The 19220-nt window shown below is 43.7% G+C and overlaps 1 protein-coding gene across 1 annotated transcript; it reads right to left on the bottom strand.

Annotated features, from left to right (window-relative positions):
- mavs (mitochondrial antiviral signaling protein) lies at window positions 1-14435 on the bottom strand. The gene is made up of 10 exons (XM_062522191.1): window positions 14363-14435; window positions 13272-13331; window positions 12165-12294; window positions 11531-11708; window positions 10157-10776; window positions 8929-9810; window positions 2743-2865; window positions 2365-2542; window positions 1307-1944; window positions 1-1051 (listed from the first exon to the last, which is right to left on the bottom strand). The coding sequence occupies exons 3-10, from the start codon at window positions 12285-12287 to the stop codon at window positions 230-232; spliced, it is 3564 nt and encodes a 1187-aa protein (XP_062378175.1). The 5' UTR covers window positions 12288-12294; window positions 13272-13331; window positions 14363-14435; the 3' UTR covers window positions 1-229.
- Between the last annotated feature and the right edge of the window lie 4785 nt (window positions 14436-19220).

The raw sequence follows: 19220 nt of genomic DNA, 5'->3' as shown, positions 1-19220 counted from the left end.
TACAATGATGAATTTTATTTTACGTACACGTCCCCATTCACTTGAGATGTTTAACATTGAATATGAAAGCTTGTTGACAAATTTCAGGGGCTCTCAGAAGGACATGGATGAGCAACATCAAGGTGGTGTGGATTTGCTGAAGAAATACTCTCTCAATCCAAGTGATTAAATACGATTGTCATAAGGACTGGATGGGGTTCCATGAGGCCAGCTGCATCACAAGTGCCATTCATTTGTAGAGTTTCCAAACAGCGATAATTACACTGATCCCCACAGCTACAGCTGCTGCTGGAATGAGAGGAACATTCTGTAAGGGTGATATGAGACTTGCACTGACGTTTCTCAGCGCTCCTTTCTCCTGATGTCTGCTCTCTTCTCCTTGTGATTCGTTCCCCATTTTCTCAGTAATGCCTTCAGTCTTTGTGCCACATCTCAAATGAACTCCATTTCCCAGAATGCTCTGTGCGCGGCTATGTTGGTTTGCGTTAAGCTGCTGGTTCATCACAGACTTCTCTTGGCTGGAGACTTTGTTTACCAAACGGCTTGGAATCTGGCCGTCATAATTCTGGATTGATGGCTCCTGAGAAAAGTGGATTACATGCGCCTCTGTTCCTTGGTCCGAGAGGACGAGGTCATCCACAAGACCATCTGACTGGCAGCTGGGACTACCACTGTTATGGATATGAACTGATCCTTGGCCGTGGTTAGCGTCAGTAAAATTAGGTACCTGATCTGACTGCAAGACAGGTGCAGCTGCACTTATTTCGAGGTCGTCGGTGGTCTGAGAACAAGGCTGATCTGCTGCTATACGTTCGTCTGGAGTTCTACGAGAACAAGGTTCGTCTGCTACACTTAGAACTCCAGGCTTGCTGAAGAACTCGTCCTCCAGATCACTTTCAACCGGTGTGGGAAATGGCCGGGGTGTCATGGCAACCACAGGTGCAGAGACCGGAGCGGGAGCAGGAGGGGTGATGTTCTTTGTGCCATGTGGTGGACGTCGGACCTCACGGTCTTCATATGATGCTGTGGGATGCTGGTGTGTGCTGCTGACCTGAGAAAAAAAATTACTGTGAATTATAGTATGCAACAGAGGTTATGTGTGTGTGTGTGAGTGCGAGTGTGTGTATGTACTTTGTGTGTGAAAGTATGTCACTTTGTGTGTGCACACGCATGTGATGTGTATGTGTGTGTGTGAGTGAGTGTGTACATTTTCTCTCATGAGTGGCAGTTAAAGTGTTACATTTGTTTGCATCTGTTTTACATTTGCATTTTTAAGCTGCTTGTGCATATTTAAAAATGTGCGTACCTGGTGCACTGATGGATTTGAGGTGTGTTCTGATCTTTGCTGGAGTGGGTTCACTTTGCAGCTGGGGGAGCTGCTTTCCTGAATGGGGAACTTGGTCGACTGGGGGTTCACTGGACTGTACGTGTAAAAGGGGGCCTGTGGATCTGGTGGCAAGCTGGGGGGCTCGGAGATTTCTGCGGGAGTCACCCCACTCCTGGGGGCATTTGTGATGTCAGGCTCAGGTGTAACAACAAGGCGTTGAGTATGGGCTCCTTCTGACTGGACGACCTGTGCCACAGGTGCAGCTGATGGGTTGTTTACAGGTGGCACTGGTACCAAACTAGGGGCGGATGCAGTACTGGCAGCCATACTGGGATGGAAAGCTGGCTGGTTACTGGTGTTCAGGTAGAAGAGAGACTCAGGAGGCACCTTAGGATGGTGTGGAGGCTCTGGGGTCCTGCTGGGAGGGAGTGCAGACCTTTCAGATAGTGTGGGGAGGGGGGCGGAATCTGGGGGAAAGGGGGCATATTGGGCAGCCTGCTGGGGTGGGAATGAGGGGGCTGATGGATTGACTGGTGGATGGGCAGCAATACTTGAAGAGGAAAGGATTTGTGCAGATGTTGGTCCACCAGATGGCGCCACAGGTTTTTGCCTCAGTTCTGAGAAAACATACAAAGAGAAGTTCTATATCATTATTTCTGATGACACATACAATAATTGTGATTGAAATGTGCCCCGCTATAACAACATAACTGTTATTAGACAGTGAGAAAACATAAGACACACTGAAGAGCGGGCACTAAGACTCAAAATCGGCATGACACCATATTGGCCTACTCTGTGTTTATTTGTATGTTACATTACATTTAGCAGACACTTTTTGTCCAAAGTGACTTAAATATGTCAACTTTATAAGGAACTACACTGCCTTGCTCAACGATGAAAGCCGGGAATTTAAACAACAACTTTCAGGCTACTACACGCAAGCCCAACTCCTTAACCACACCACTACCGCCCCTAATACCCGTATGTATTGTGTGTGTATGTGTGTGTGTTTACTGTTTAGAGAGTCTACTTACTGGGTAGTTTCATGGCCTCGTAAGCCTCGCTCATGTCCTGGGCGAGTGTAGGGTGCTCACACGCCTCCAGAGCACTGATGAACTCCTCGGCCCAGTTCTCCCGCCGCGTCAGGTTATCCAGCAGCTGTGACATGGCATACGTGTTCCCCATTCTTGCATATGCCGCTTGCACTTCTTCCTACATCAGGGAAAGAGGTGTGCAAGACCAATGATGGAAAAGTGAACACAGGAGAGGAGGTCAACACTCGACATGCAACAAATGCCAAGGGTTATTTCTAGGCTATGCATTTTTAGCAATGTCATTACCCTTTAATGCATTTTTTCTATGTTTTAGATGTTGCTAACTTGCTATGTTTGTGTAAGACATATTAAGCATACCGTGTCCGTTGTGGTCAGACAGGGCAAGTGCAGCAGTATTTCCAGTGCCTTCACCTCATTGGTAATACGTGACCTATTCCGACGGATGAAGCCATTCTTGAGTTTATCGCTGGCGAAAGTCATTGTTCAACTGTTAGAGAGAGGGGAAAACAGAGTGAAGATATATTATGCCATGATCTACTGAAAGTGTATGAGACCGTATTAGAATCACATGCGTGTGCGCACACGCACACACACACACACACACACACACACACAATTAAGTTCAGTAGCCATAGAATGAACTGAAACATTTCCACATATCAATAATAATAAAACATGTATTTGTTCGGTCACAAACCATGATGAACCTCAGAGATGGGCTTGCATGTATTCTGGGTCTGTCATTTTAGTTGTCCTGAGTAGGCTACTATAGCGTCTGTTGCCAGAAAAGGTCAGACATTTTGCAGAACACAACAGATTTCTCAAAACAATTAGTGCAAACTGCACCACACCACACAGTGGATCACCTGGAGAAGCATGTATCTTGCTCAAAATACTTACAGTACCCTCCAGAATTATTGGCACCCTTGGTAAAAGTTGACTAAAAATAGGTCTAAAAAATAATCTTTAGGTGATTTATTGTACTCCCACAATGAAAACAATGAGGAAAAATACACCCTGCAAGGGAAGCAAATTTATTCTGAGAAAAAGGAAAATCTCATAAAGAAATAAATGTTTTTAATAAAAACAGGTCACTCACAATTATTGGCACCCCTACTTGTAATACCTTCTTAAACCTCCCTTTGTCAACAAAACAGCATGTAATATTCTTCTCTGACACCCCATAAAGATTGAGAATACAAAGTAAGGGATTTAAGACCATTCATCTTTACAAAACCTCCCCAGATCGTCCAGATTGCTAGGTCCACACTTGTGCATTCTTCTTGTTGACTCATCCCACTGTTTTTCTATGGAGTTTAGATCAGGGGACTGCTATGGCAATGTCTGAAGCTTGATTTTGTGTTCAGTAAACCATATTTGTTTTGATCTGTGCATTTGTTTTGGTTCATTGACCTGATGAATGATCCAATCATGACCAACTTTTAGGGCCTTGGCAGAGATTGTTTGATTTCCTTCGAAAATTTTCAGGTTTTTCTTGGTGTTAATGATGCCATGCACCTTAATTAGGTTCCCAAGGCCTTTGGGAATTAAAACAGCCCCACAATAGCACAGCCCCTCCACCATAATTCTGATTAGGCATGGGGTTCTTTTTAGTATAGTCATTCTTCTATGTACGCCAAAGACACCTTAAATGTTTTTAGCAAAAGAGCATAATTTTATTTTCATCTGACAATGGACCACACTCCCAGACATGTCATGGTACCATTCAGTAACTCCTGCCATTTACATTGTTCATTAAATGACTCTACTGGCTTAACCTGACATGCTGTCTAAATAATCTATTAGCAGTGAGGTCACTTTTGAAGATTTTTTGGGGGAACTTGGTGACCCCAAGATGATAGCTTTGTCTGTAACTCTCAACAGTGGTTCTTATGGATTTTTTTGCCTATCATACCATCCTCCATACTGTGCGTGGGAGCAAACTAGCCATGGGTCTTTGTCCAAGCATGTTTGCCACATTTCCAGATGATTAGAACCTTTTAGTCATCATTTTAACTGGAAATATAGGCATTTTCAACTAAATACCTAGTTTCCATAGACATTCTCTTACTTACAAATGTCAACACAATTTCTTTTTATTTCAATTTAGTGTATTCTCTTGTCTCTCCAATGTTGAAAAATGACTAGAGGATTTAGCCTCTGAGGGACTTCATTTTCATACCATAGTGAAAAAGAACGTCATGAACTACTTCTGAAAGTTCACAGACACTCTGATTTACTTTAAAACGTTGCATTTACATAGGAAAATGCTCCTGTTAAATGTTGTACATAATATGTTTCAGGGGTGCCAATAATTGTGAGCAAGCTGTTTTTGTTAAAAATATTTATTTCTTTATGAGATTTTCCTTTTTCTCAGAATAAATTTGCTTGCCTTGCAGGGTATATTTTTCCTCATTGTTTTCATTGTGGGAGTACAATAAATCACTTAAAGATTATTTTTTATACCTATTTTTAGTCAACTTTTACCAAGGGTGCCAATAATTCTGGAGGGTACTGTAATCTATGTCTCAAAAGCAAGTATTACCAATGAAACTGGTCAGTGCTATCAAATGACATGTCCCTACTCCATTGTTTATGTCAAGACAGTCAAACTGCTTTGTCTTGTTGTCCATATGACAGTTTACTCTGTAAGTATTTTCTAATGAACAATGTGCAAGAGCAGCACTGTTGTCTTTATGGCATAACTATTTAAACACTACAAAGTTACACATAATTGTCACTGGAGGGGATCGATTGCATGAGAGTGAATATGTTTCAAAGTTTTCACTTGACAGACATTGTAACAGTGCAAAGAAAACAAAGGCTTTTACAGCATTGTGTTAATGAAATATTACCAATACAGCAACACACCCTTCAGTCAGAGCTGCACCACTGTACATCTTTCTATACACCCTGCGTTCCTGTCAGGTCACATATGTATATTTTATACACAGACTATGACAACTAGATGACAGCTAGTTCAATACTTTTGTGACGATGAAAAAAGGCCAATTTGTTTTACGGGGTGGGACTATTCAGCATGGAACCAGTTAAGGTAGCCTAAAGGTAATACTTCCATATTGATCTGCCATCAGAAATATAGTCAAACGATGTGTTGCATAGGCCTATGCGCATTCACACTTAGTAGGCATTCGTTTACCTTTTAATTTGTCATCCACGCCATGACCTAAGGGGAACTGGAAATAAGGGTTGTGATGGAGTAGCCTATGCTGTCCTTTTTCTTACTTTCAGTTTCGGATTAAAGATTTTACAAACGGAATCTGAAGGGCATTTTTATAAACTGACAGTCGAAACAAACAGTAGCCTCTCCCCACGACAAGTTACAGCGCTCTGAAAAATCCATTTAGGCCTACCAATTTCTCATTCAGAATAGGTGTTGCGCGATACGACTACTACTGTCCCAATGTCAGCCATACAGAGACGGCAGATCACCAAACTGTAGTTACAGGAAAGAAGGAAGCCTAGTTGGTAAATAGCTGAAAATACAAGTCTCGCCCTGCTCTGGCCTAGAAATGGACGCATTCCTGAACGTGCCTTACCTGTTGAGGTTATCAATACCAGCATGTACGCTCTCCACCTTACTTCCTTTCGCGATTTCACTTTTTCTTTAGCCTGTGCTGGATACGCAGAACTCTTCCTCTCCTATCCAGACGCGCACCACGTGATAGCAGAGAACGCGAGTGCACAGCGCACTCTAGAGGACAGGAATCAAACAAACAGTACTTAGTGATCATACACAGTTTTCCTCAGTAGCTTTGGTGCTTTTCTCAGATCAGCACTGAAATTCTCAAAATGCTTGTTCAAACTCCATATTAGCTTATTGTTGTGCACATCATAAAAGCAAAGTCTTCTTATCTTGAGCAGCAAATGTCCATACAACAACTGATTGTGTACAAATGCCTTTTTGCATTTTCAATTGCTATCCTAGTTTCTGTGGTTCCACGCTGAAAAGAACAACATAAGACAAGTAGGCCTCATTTCATCACTTAGTCATTACATGAAAAACTGTTGAACTAGTCTAGTTGTCACTATCTCTCAAACTATGTCGCCTGACAGAGAGACTGGAACTTCAGGATGAATAGAAAGATTTGCCAATACAGTAAATCTGGCCAACAGTGGTGCACAGCTCAACCCATGGACGTTTGTGCTTCTCCTGTTTTACTGTAGATGTGTCATTTTTCCACTGTACAAAAGAGGAAAAGTGGGATCCACTTTTACAGTGTAAAATGCAGTACAGTAAAACATTGAAACTAGTCTCTTGCAATCAATTGACCACACACAATAATGTGCAACTTTATAGTTTTGACAACATGATACAGCTATTGGAATATAAACAATGGTGTAATAAAATGTCATTCTGATTGCACTGACAGTTTCATTGGCATAAGTACTTGTTTTGGAGACATAACGTATGCATTTTCATAGAGAAAAATCAATATCTGCTGTTTTGGGTAATCCGTTGTGTTGCAGTTTGCTACCCTGGAAATCCAGAGATCTTATGATGCTCATTACCCATGCCCTTGGAGCCGCGCTGAACCAATCACATCGGTGTATCTCAGGCCAGAGGTGAGCTAAACAGATGACGACAATGCTGCAACATCAAAGCAACATAAACATTGGTCGTGGTTTTGTTCAATTGCGTGCAGGAATATTTTCAAATGCAAGCTTGGTGCTGCTCCTCAAGTTGGGCCATTTTCATTACCGTAATTTCCCAACAATTAGCCGAGGTTCATATATTGACTTTGCAACATTTCTTCAGCTATGAGGTTAATGCACCAGGGCAATTAATATGGTATTAAGGTGGTTTTGTTTTATTAACTTGCATACAACACTGTCCTGTGGTTTATACACAAGGTTAATACATGGGAATGATTTCCAGGCTAGCAGTTTGGACTAATTGTTTTGAGAAATGCACCAAAGCGACTGAGCAAGACAGTAAAGAAACTTGAAAACAAACAGTAAATGAACAGTGATTAAGATCAAGTTTTTATTGTTGACATCGATTTGCAGTAGGCTAGTCAGTGGTCGCTCACATTTTGTTGGTTGTGGTTTCCATGTGCATGCATTCATTCACCTGGATTACTGCAATATACTAACACACAGCGCATTTCAGAACAATTGGACGAGAAAAGTAGAATTTCATATGACCGTCTACGTAGGTAGGCTTACGTTTGTTTCACTTTTAGAGGTTAAGATCAAGTAGATGGTTATATTTTGCTATGAGTCTGGTTACAAAAATAGAGGAAACACTCATGGTGATACCACATTATCACCTTAAAATGTCATACCTGATTAGATCTACCACAATTATTAAGTTGTCACTACGAAATCATCAAAAGTGCTTATATACCCAACATATTTATGTACAATCAGGGATAAATCTGTATTCTGGGATGGAATGACCATACAGATAGCATTCACACCGGCACAAAGAACACAGACAGATGCACTCTCTCTCTCTCTCTCTCTCTCTCTCTCTCTCTCTCTCTCTCTCTCTCTCTCTCTCTCACACACACACACACACACACACACACACACACACACACACACAAGAAACACTAAATGGCTGAGCTCTGAGTTTCCATTCAGATATAGCATTTCCAGACCTGAAATCTGAATCGACTATATCCATTCATGATAACTACATTACAGTGATGGTCCTCTAACCATGCTACACTCAATTGAAATCATTGCAAACTATGCTGGCTCAGAAGGGCGTTGTTGGGAGTTGACATACATAAGAACACTTTGTGAAAAGTTGAGATTTACTCCATGATTGCACTCAAGTACTTGGGAAGGGTGGAATATTTGATATATTTTACAAGTTAAGACATGAGATTTGAGAATTGGAAATTCCACCAAGCTCTTTAAAATAGTATACACAAATACAATTAAATATATAACATATATTTAAAACGATAAAACATTTCCCCAAACTATTTGGCTGAGAAGCAGGTTTAAATGGTCTTCATAGAGAACGCCATAACATTCCCAATGTATATCGAAAGCAGCGACAACTCTTTCAACTTCTGCACTAAGACTTTCATTGGGAAGACACACACACCCCCTCACACACACCTCAATAAGGAGGTCAGTTCATGAGATGGCTTAGATCTTTTCAAAAAGATGTAAGATGTAAGAAATGTTAATCAATCACAAGGCCTAAAGAGAGTGCATGGGGTCTCTAGATTGAACGCATGTAAGACTGGAGAGTAAAGACAACGGCTATGATTGGTGGAGCACTAACCATGTGGTATGAGAGCTGCGGAGTATGATGTTAATGTACAAAAGGTGCAAAAGTGTCCCTCTTCCCTTTGCAGAAACAGTCATTGGCTTGCACTGTCACCATAACGGATTACTAGGGATACAGTAGGGGCAATTCTGTTAAAGGCCATTAAGGTGGTGTTTGTGGATTTGTTTCAAAATATTCTGCGAGTCAAACGGGTAAAATATTACAGGGATATATTAGGGGAGGGGTGCATTCCTGAGGTTTGGGCGCATCACAATTGCTGGACGTCCTCAGTTGCGGAGTTTCCAAGCAAAGACCAGTGCACAGACCCCAACGGCGGCAGCGGCTGGAATGAGAGGGACATTTTGAAGGGCCGGCAAGAGGCCTGCTAAGGGATTTTCTCTTTGTTCTTCTTCGTTGCTCTCTCCGTCCTCTTGGTGATTGTTCTCTTTTTCTTGCGCCTCCTTGTCTCTCGCCTCGAGGATGACCTCAGTCTTTGTGCAGCTGGTATCCTCTGTGGCCGAGGCCTCCTCTTTCACTGGGCTCAAGTGGACTTCATTTCCCACAGTGCTCGGGGTGAGATTATGGTGGTTACCGGTTGGCTCTGTCAGACTTGCCTCACTTTGCGTGTCACTGTGGTTAACCATGGCTGTGTCCTCTTGCCCATCTTGATTCTGGATCGACGGGTCCTGAGAGACATGGACTACATGTACCACTGTGCTTTGCTCCTGGGGACTCGAGGAAGTGGCACACAAGGACGTCGGGGTGTGAGGGGGAGAGGGGACTTGGTCATCTAAGAGGCCATTTGGCTGATGGGAAGGACTGCCATTTTCTTTGACAGTCACTGGCTCTTGGGCGCTAGCAGGTGTGCTCAACTCCATATCATCCGTCGTAAACGAGCAAGGCTCAGGAGGTTGAGTCTCTGAGGCCTGTGAATCTTCGACCACACTTTGAAGAACCTCAGGCTTGCTGTCCAGTAATAGTGAGGGAGGGGGCTGGTGTATCATGGCAACCACAGGGGCAGAGACCGGAGCAGGGGAAGGGGCAGGGGCAGGGGCAGGGGCAGGGGCAGGGGCAGGGGCAGGGGCAGGTGGCGTGATGTTGGGCATGTCAGGTGGTGGAGGCTGGACTTCCTCAACTTCAGTCACTTCTGCCGGCCACTGCTCTGTGCTGACCTGAGAGGAGAATTGGAACCAATTGAGATTGGTTTAGGAATTGGTTGAGGTATGTGTGTCAGAGATGTATACTATAGTGTGTGTGTGTGTGTGTGTGTGTGTGTGTGTGTGTGTGTGTGTGTGTGTGTGTGAGAGATAGATAGATACTGTAGATACTTTATTGATCCCCAAGGGGATATTCAAGAATTGTGTGTGTGTGTGTGTGTGTGTGTGTGTGTGTGTGTGTGTGTGTGTGTGTGTGTGTGTGTATGTGTGTGTGTGTGTGTGTGTGATTGTGTGTGTGTGTGCGTTTACAGGGACATCACACTCATTTGAGTTGGTGTGTTTGCCGCAGTGCGCATCCTACCTGCATGGTGGGATCCGATGTCTCCTGTGGTTCTTGCAGGAGCGGGTGCACTGTGCTGTCGGGGGCGCTCGTCTCTTGAACGGGAGCTCTCGCTTCCTCTGGGGACTCCGGAGCCGTCTCTTCGGCAGGGGGCTGTAGATCCGGAGGCATGCTGGACTCCGAGAGCTCCACGGGAGGAGCGTGTGCGTGCGTGTGCGTGTGCGTGGGACCGTCAGGGATGTCAAGCTCAGAGTCAGGAGTCTGGGCTTCCTCTGTCGGGAGATCCTCTGGAACCTCAGGGATAGTGGGTGGAATGCTTCCGAAAGTCGGCGCTGCTTCTACAACCATGACGGGCGATGGATCTGGCTCGCTGGTGACGTCGGGGGTGACCAGAGCCTCGGGGCTGGACACTGGGGCAGGAGCGGCGGGTTCAGCGGTGGGCTCGGCGGTGGGTTCAGCGGCGGGTTCAGCGGTGGGTTCAGCGGTGGGCTCGGCGGCGGGTTCAGCAGCGGTCACGCTAGGAGAGGGTGTGGGGACCGGCGGCTGGGCCGGCTCACTGACTGCTGGAGGAGGAGGGTGAACGTGTGCCGTGGTTACGGCTCCTGAGCTGTCCGAGACACCAGCTGCCTGAGGCGTCACTTCTGTGGAATCAGTGACAAAAAAAACATTTCATGGTCAATTCACATATAACAATGATATACAGTGCTGTGAAAAACTATTTGTCTCCTTCCTGATTTCTTCTATTTTTTGCACATTTGTGACCCTGCAAGGTGAAATCAGTCGCTTTGCGCACAATGCTGTTTTGAGAAAATCCACAATAAACAAACTTCCAGGTTAAAATGTTTTTCGCATAATTCAACAGTTTGTAGTCTACAGTTTCATATTGTGAACAAATTTCATGGAAAAACATACGTTTTGACTGTTAAACCCAGTGAAGATTCAACATATTAGCAGTCATTCCCGTTGTTCACGCCAAATTAAAACATTTTTACAAAGACGAGTGGGCCAAAATTCCTCTGCAGCAATGTATGCGATAGTTTGAAACATTTGATTGCTGTTGTTGCCGCTAAGGGTGGCTCAACCAGTTATTAGGTTTAGGGGCAATATATTTTCACATGGGTAATATAGGCTTCGAATAACTCATTACCTTCAATACATGAATTTATCATTTAAAAGCTGCATTTAATGTTTACTCAAATTGTCTTTGTCTTATATTAGCTGGATGATCTGAAACATTTCAGTAGGCTAATGTAAAAATAGAACAAATCCGGAAGTGGGCAAATACTTTTATACAGCACTGTATAATGGTAGCTCTCTCTCTCTCTCTCTCTCTCTCTCTCTCTGTGTGTGTGTGTGTGTGTGTGAGTGAGTGTATTGTTTAGAGAGTTTACTTACCGGGTTGTTTCAGGGCCTCGTAAGCGTCCCTCATCTCCTGGGCGAGTTTAGGGTGCTCACACGCCTCTAGAGCACTGATGAACTCATCAGGCCAGTTCTCCCGCCGCTTCAGGTTATCAATCAGCAGCTGAATGGCGTTGTAGTTCCCCGTCATTTCCCGCTTCGCCTCCACTTCCTCCTGCCAACAGGAAATGACAGATGTGTGATGCTTGCCTCACAGCGATTTAGCACAGTTTCCTTCAGAACGCAGAACAGCACAGAGCAGTGCGTAGAGGGTTCCCCATGAGCTGATCCTTTACTAATCTCTTGCTTAACCTATTGACCTATGCAAACGCTTACACACAAAGAGTGGATAGATGAACTTATGAATGGATGGAAATCTCTGTGTGTGCAATGTAAAACTGGTGTACAGTATGTGTTAAGTGTGTGTTTGCAGGTACTATGTGGGTGAAAGAGGTTTGCAGGCCAAGTCCTGAAAAAAAGTAAAATTGCACGCAGCGCCCTATTCCTTTTTTCAGTCTATAGTCAGGTCTACTGTTGCAAAATGAGCAGATACAATGACAACATATAATTTCACCACAACACTGAGTGTGTTTGTTCACGGGGAATGAGTGTGATTATGAGTCAGACTCACCCTGTCGCTTTGTGTCATGCAGGGCAGGTGAGGTAGGATCTCTCTCACTTTCACCTCGGTTGCGAAGCGAGCCATATTCCTCCGCACATATTCCTTGTAGAGTTTATCACTAGCGTACGGCATGGTTGCTCTAAAAAAAAACAAAAATAAATAGAGGGAGCAAACAGAGAACGTTTAATTTTAAAGCCTTGGGAAGATACACAGGATTGATGAAATACTATTCAAAGGAGAATTCCAGCGATCTTTCATACACATGTAGATTTCCGTTTCTCAAGGTCACCGATTAGGCTACTGTCGGTACGAACCCAGAAACGGAGATCTGTGTGAAAAATCGCTGGATTTCTCCTTTAAGTAGAAAAAGCAGTGAGTATGGCAGGATATATAAATCTTTATAATCAAAAGTTGGTCAAGATATACAAAGGCCACACAAGGGAACCTTATGGAGAACAATGTGTGTGTGTTAGTGTGTTTGGGTATGTGTAAGCGTATGCATGTGAGTTTGTGTGTTTGTGTACATGTATGTGTACATGTATGCATGTGTGCTAGTGTGTTTGGGTATGTGTAAGTGTATGCATGCAGGAGTGTTACTGTGTTTGGGTATGTGTACGTGTGTGCATGTGAGTGTGTTTGTGCACGAGCAAGTGTGTGAATGTGGAGGCATTCTATGTGTGATAGAGCATCCAGCAGGTGTATGTGTATGTGCTATTGTGTATGGGGGACAGTGAGTCCCATTTGTATACGTGTGTGAGTGTGTGTGATTATGCATGTGTTTCATGAGTAACAGAATGTGAATACCAAGTAGGACTCTTTTAGGACTCTGTTAAGGTAAATGTAGAGATATATTTGTACTGGTTTAAGTTATTTCTGTTAAATCTACAAACGTAAATAAACATAATTCTAAAAAAAAGAGAGAAAGTCTAAACTCTAACACACTTATTTATATGTTTTACAGTATATAGTTACCGGTATATTTTTATATGCTGTATATGTTTACCCAGCATTTTTAGGGCCGCAGTGAGATAAAAATAGAAATGGATGACTTCAGAGGTTGAGCATTTTTGTTCAGTGATTTCACTGGCATGAACTTTATAGAGACGTAAGGCCTACCCCTGTCAGCTGTGCACCTCCAAGGTGTCCAATATGGCTGCCAGTAGTTCAGAGTCCAAGCTAGAGTAAGACATGAGAGGACACTGTAATAACACACACTATAATGCTTCATTTAACACACACACACACACACACACACACACACACACACACACCAAGTATGGAATTTGCACCTCTGTCCTGTTCCCTCTATTTAATGCCAAATAGAGCATACAGAGAAGACCCTCCCTCTCCCTCTCTCTCTCTCTCACACACACACACACACACACATGCATGCATACACACACAAGCACACAAAGAGAGGTACAGCTGAGCTGACCCTCGAGGCTTTTCTATTGAACTGACGCTACCTTTCAGAGGAGTGTCCTTTACCACCCATTCTCTATTTTCACACACACACACACACACACACACACACACACACACACACAAACACACCAGCAGAGAGGGTGAGAGCGAGAGAGAGAAAAAGGTCATTTACACATTGGTCTGTTGCCATTTATAATATGTGGGTCATCTGACTGTTTGTGTCTTATTCATGATTCCTGAGCGAAGGTCAGATCAGATTTGGGCTTTTTGGGCTTTTGGGTGCATAGTTGGCTGTTTACTGAAGGTCATCATCACAAGCAGGATAATCTCCACGGTGTGGGGCTGTCATCGCCCTCTAATGACGCTGCTCAGATTCAAACGGTGGAGCATTGCACACCATCTGGCCAGCCGAGTATACAGTATACTGATTTAATACGCTGTTCCTAATTCCAACCTAGACAGTAGACACAATGGGAATAAATCCTCCTTATTCTATAGGCCCACATTTCCAGTTAGTAGAGAATAACATGGGGGAGGGGGCAAGAGAGAGAGAGAGAGTGAGAGAGTGAGGGAGGGCAACGACAGAGACAGAAAGAGGAAAACGAAAGTACTGGGGGAAAAGGAGAGAAAGAAAATGAGAAAAGTGAAAAGCAAAATGGAATGGGGGGATTTCTCAATAAGATAACGAAGTGTTTGTGTAATGGGCAACAACGTGTTTACTTTTCATTTCAGTTTCAAGGGACTCTCCGCTGCCCCGTGTTAAACCCTCCTGACACACTCACCCCGAAGACACGCCCGGAAGCTTCTGCCACAAGGCCACAAGCTTGTCTTTCATCATCTGAAGACACCTACTCACGCATATCTGCACACACACACAATCAATCAGATGACCCCGCCGCACTGTACCCGTAGAGGGGACAGAGAGAAAAAAAAACAACACTTGGCACCCTGAGGCAGTCTCGCCTCAAGTTGCATAATGTCAATCACTGACACATTGAGTATTGTCTGCTAGAGAGTGTGTATGTGTATGTGTGTGTGTGTGGGGGGACTTGTGAGGATGTGTGTATGACTGTGTGTGGATTGTGTGTGTGTGTGTGTGTGTGTGTGTGTGTGTGTGTGTGTGTGTGTGTGTGTGTGTATTGCCCTGAAGGAGGCCTTTGTTCCTCCCCAAGACGGCACTGGAAGACAATGAGCCCAAGCAAACATAGGCACACACAAACACTGGCCTGCAAAACTAAATAAATTAAATAATACAGCACCAATCTTAATAGCTGATCCATTGATTTAATATCGGGCAATTTATTTAGCACACAGCAGATCTTGCTTAGATATGCAGATGTGGTCAAAGCCCAGCTAGTAACCCATTAGTGAGCTGAGCTCCAGACTCTGGACAAAGGGCTTCTGGCTGGCACAAAGGAAAAGTACAGATGCCTGCCGGAGACAGTCGACTTGGCGTCCCTGACCTCAACGCACGTGTCACACGCTGCTAAGCCTACGGCACGGCACGGCATGGCTCTGCCCTGCTCATCATCTTGCGTGTATTTTTAGCGACCACACTTCGTTTCTGAAAAAAAATGACGAGTTAATTTTTCTGGGCTTGTGTTTCACAGAAGGTGGTCTTTGTTCGGTCAATTACGGCGTTATTTTTAGGGTGCGTGCATTTGAAGTTGTTCTTTTTGATGGTGCCGCTGCCAGCTTCTGTGAGGCGGACTGGCTGACTGGCTCGCTGGCTCGCTGGCTGGCTGGCTGACTGGCTGGCGGCTGTGACTGGCCTGCATGTCTGTGATTCAGCTGTCGACTGCAATCTGTGGTGACTCAAGCGCAAACAAGCCCTCTGCAGCCACCGCACTGTTCCAGCACATGAGCATCATCAGCCCCACTGCAGTCCTGAAGATTAGTATTCATCAAGTCTGGACTTGTTTGTGCGTATCGAGAATCACATCCACAAATCTGATTAATAGTTTTTTTTGTTTTTGTATATCCAAGAGCAGTTTTGCATGAGTCACCACCAGAGAGGCCTTACTTATGAAAAAAGTAGTATTAATCTCTGAGTTGAATTTCTCTGCTTGTGTATGATTGTATGCGAAGTGTCAATTAACGGAGCCCATCTGTCGGTTTGTAAGGGGGCAGCCATAATAACATCAGCATTACACAACCCCCATTACACAACATGGCCCACATCAACAAAACCAAATCCCACAATCCCTTAACATTAGACAGTGACCACCCCCCCCCCCCCCCCCCCCATCTGCCAAAATGACCTGGGATTGGCCCAGCAAAATACATGCCACCCTTTTGAGTGCCCGCTCCCACAGACTTCCTCCCTGCCCACACTCAAGGTTAACTTCAGGACACAGAGGGCATCTGACCTTTGGACTGCAGGAGGATTAGTCGGGGCCTGTGAAGTGCATGGAAAATGTCTTATGATATGGTCTAATGTCTATCTTATGACATAGTCTAATGTCTGATATGTCTGAATGTCTATCTTATGATAGGCCTATAGTCTAATGTCTATCTTATGATATAGTCTAATGTCTAGCTTATGATATGGTCTAAAGAGGAAATGTTGTGCTTTTCTGAGATCACACAGACACTAGTACTCACAGTATTAGGTAGGTGACACTGTGGCGTGGAAGCTTTAAAGCTAGGCTTAAACAAAGATCTTTAAGAACTTTTTTCAACCGTCTCGGGTTTAAAGATGCCACCAGCGAATGAGTTCCACAAACAGTTTCAGAGAGCTATGCTGCTGACATTTTTCATTTCACTATAGAGCAGCCTATCAGCTGGCTTGTATTTTCCCCACTACAAAAGTGATGGGCGAGGGTGTTTACATTTCCAGTGGGATGGAACTGAAAACTCTTAGGATCTGACCTCCTGGCACACACACACACACACACACACACACACACACACACACACACACACACAATCACAGTGATGCATGTAGCCGTGAATGTTTTTGCAAACACAGACTTTAAAATGACAGTATCAGTACAGTAAATGCAAACCCTCAACAATGCATACAGTATGTTGCATATGCAAGCAAATGCCTACAGATGCATGTGTGCAATACAACCACACACACCGGCAAGGCATGTCATCATATATGCTAGAGTTCACACCTGTTTCTCTCCCTGGTGAAATAAGCTACCGCAAATCACAACCCAGAGAGCAAAGTCTCTCTGTCATACACACACACACACACACACACACACACACACACACACACTTCAGCCTTTACTATTCACTGACTGGACTGAGCAGGGCTTATGTTAATAACTCCACAGTGATGACGGATTGGTGGGCTGGTCCCTTTTTTTCGTCAAAGGGATTTTTTTTACTCCCTGAGGAATGTCCTCTAACAGCAGGTCATCCCAGACCTCTCCTTCAGAGTCACGACTTACCTGGCAGGCCAACCACACACACACACACACACACACACACACACACACACACACACACACACACACACACAGAGTTTAATAAATGTGACTTCTCAGAGTGGATACAAAAGTAGCTAACTTGAATACCAACATCAAAGCCAACGCCCCCTACACAGTTGTTAAGGCTGCATATTGTTTAACCTGCGTGTCTGACAGCTGATATTTGTGATACGACATAGTAATGTTCCGTGGCTTGACAGACATTGATATAGAAGCTTAGTTCTGAGTTTGACACTACAGACCGTGTTCAAACTGAACTTGCAAATAATGATCATTTAAATGATCCAATAACTGTCTGAACAATGAATCGTGTCGACTGTTACTTCTGCCACAAACTCGTTCCTCGCAGTGACAGACAGGCTGCAACTGAATATAATGTTCAGATATGAGCAACCACCCGAAAAAAAGCCTACGGATAAACCATTTATGGTGCAGTCGCAACTCATGTCGTAGGACAAAATGAATGAAATTGTTCTTACCTGCAACAGAGGTCAAGCAGGGGGACGACAGCTCTGTACTCCGTTTACTTTCGCTATTTCGACTCTCCCTTTCGACCCGCACGCACAGGTCCCTCCTTACTCGGTCGGTCATTGGACAAGTTTAGTAACTATGCTTGCACATTATTGGACACTCAAAAGCCCGACATACGTCAGACAGAAATGTTTTTTTTGTTGGTAATCCCCGGTTTTAATCCATTTCGATGTAAATAACACTATACGGGTGGACAACAGCGAGGATTCCTAGTGTGTTTTTATAGCTGCCGACTGGTCTTGACTGCTATTCACACAAGGCCCACCGAATTAGATAGACTTGTTAAAAGCAGGTGAAAGACCTTCATATCTGACTTTCATATCTGACTGATTATTAACTGGACCATAAATAAGTTATTAACAGCAGAAGAAACAATATTTGCTGTGTGAAAGGGACACTTTTAGAATATTATTTAATAGGCTGACCTCACCCTGGCACATGGCTCAATGGTGTTTTTTTTGCCCTCATCGCACATGTAGGCCTAATGCTTTAATTTGAATTTATTTGAGGTGGCTAATGGTCTTGCACTTGCACTTGGCACTTTAAATGCAACCCCCCCCCCCCCCCCCCAAAAAAAAAAAAAGAGAGAAAAAACAGTTTCGATAGCTTGTATACTCACAAGCAATGCACTGCACTCGTTTATCATTTAAACATTCAAATGTATTTACTCTCAAAATAAATGAAATCGAGCTTTCACCTCTCAGCAACAGCTGCCACAAACCTGCATCACACACTAGAATTCATGACCGTTCATTCCCAGCAGGTGGTGCAATGGCAGCAGTGTAGTAAAATAACAAATCATACTGGTCCTTATTTTGGCTATCACCATACTAAGATCAATCTTTTGCCTGAATTTCTGGCAGGGTTCATCCAGCCTCTGGTCCTTATCAGTCTATGTGTGTGTGTGTGTGTGTGTGTGTGTGTGTGTGTGTGTGTGTGTGTGTGTGTGTGTGTGTGTGTGTGTGTCTGTGTATGGTGGGAGGTGTGCATAGTTATTCCCCTAATACAATGTAGCCTATAGCTTCATGTAGCCATACTTTATTATATTACCTATAATTCACTTTGCAATTTGCCTTTCATATAGCTTGTCATAGAATATGGTCAAAGAGTGTCCAATTCCTACGCCTTGTATTGAACTTTGCCCCATATCGTCTTGGTGTTGCCAATGCCATGCTGCCGGGTCACACACAGCACTACTCAGCACAGCTACCACTAAACTGTCACGCCAAATGAGGCAATGCCCTTCTAGCCTCAGATGGAGAAGTGTTTCTTCTTCATTTTAAAGGGCTTTTTTTAGGACCGTTTCGGAGTGGCTTCTAAGAATTCTCAAGCAAATGTATGACTGGCCAAGACCAGTTCCTTAGATACTGTCCGCACCCATTCTTCAATAGATACATCTTAGACACTATTTGCAGATGCAGATATGTTTTTATTTGTATTTCTTTTTTTTGTGGCAAATACATAACATACAGATACATGTCCAACATCATCTGAGTGTTGACATTAAATCATCTCAAACCCAGACATTTCTGGCATCAAAAATGTGATCCAGTTGTCTCCCTCTCTCACTCTTATCCAGAATGTTTTGTATTCATGGAGGCTATTTAAGTATACAATTGGTACACTGTTTACAAACCAGTGACAGCACATATAACATCAAGATTCT

This window comes from Sardina pilchardus, chromosome 20 (assembly GCF_963854185.1).
Source record: "Sardina pilchardus chromosome 20, fSarPil1.1, whole genome shotgun sequence".
Lineage (NCBI taxonomy): Eukaryota > Metazoa > Chordata > Actinopteri > Clupeiformes > Clupeidae > Sardina > Sardina pilchardus.
Note: the sequence above shows the minus strand (reverse complement) of the source record. Positions and strands in the feature narration are given on the sequence as shown.

Coding starts and splice junctions, on each gene's coding strand:
- mavs (XM_062522191.1), bottom strand. CDS start 12,287: ATGCCGTACGCTAGTGATAAACTCTACAAGGAATATGTGCGGAGGAAT. Junction 11,709..12,164: donor GCATGACACAAAGCGACAGG/GTGAGTCTGACT, acceptor TCCTGTTGGCAG/GAGGAAGTGGAGGCGAAGCG. Junction 2,543..2,742: donor GTCTGACCACAACGGACACG/GTATGCTTAATA, acceptor TCCCTGATGTAG/GAAGAAGTGCAAGCGGCATA.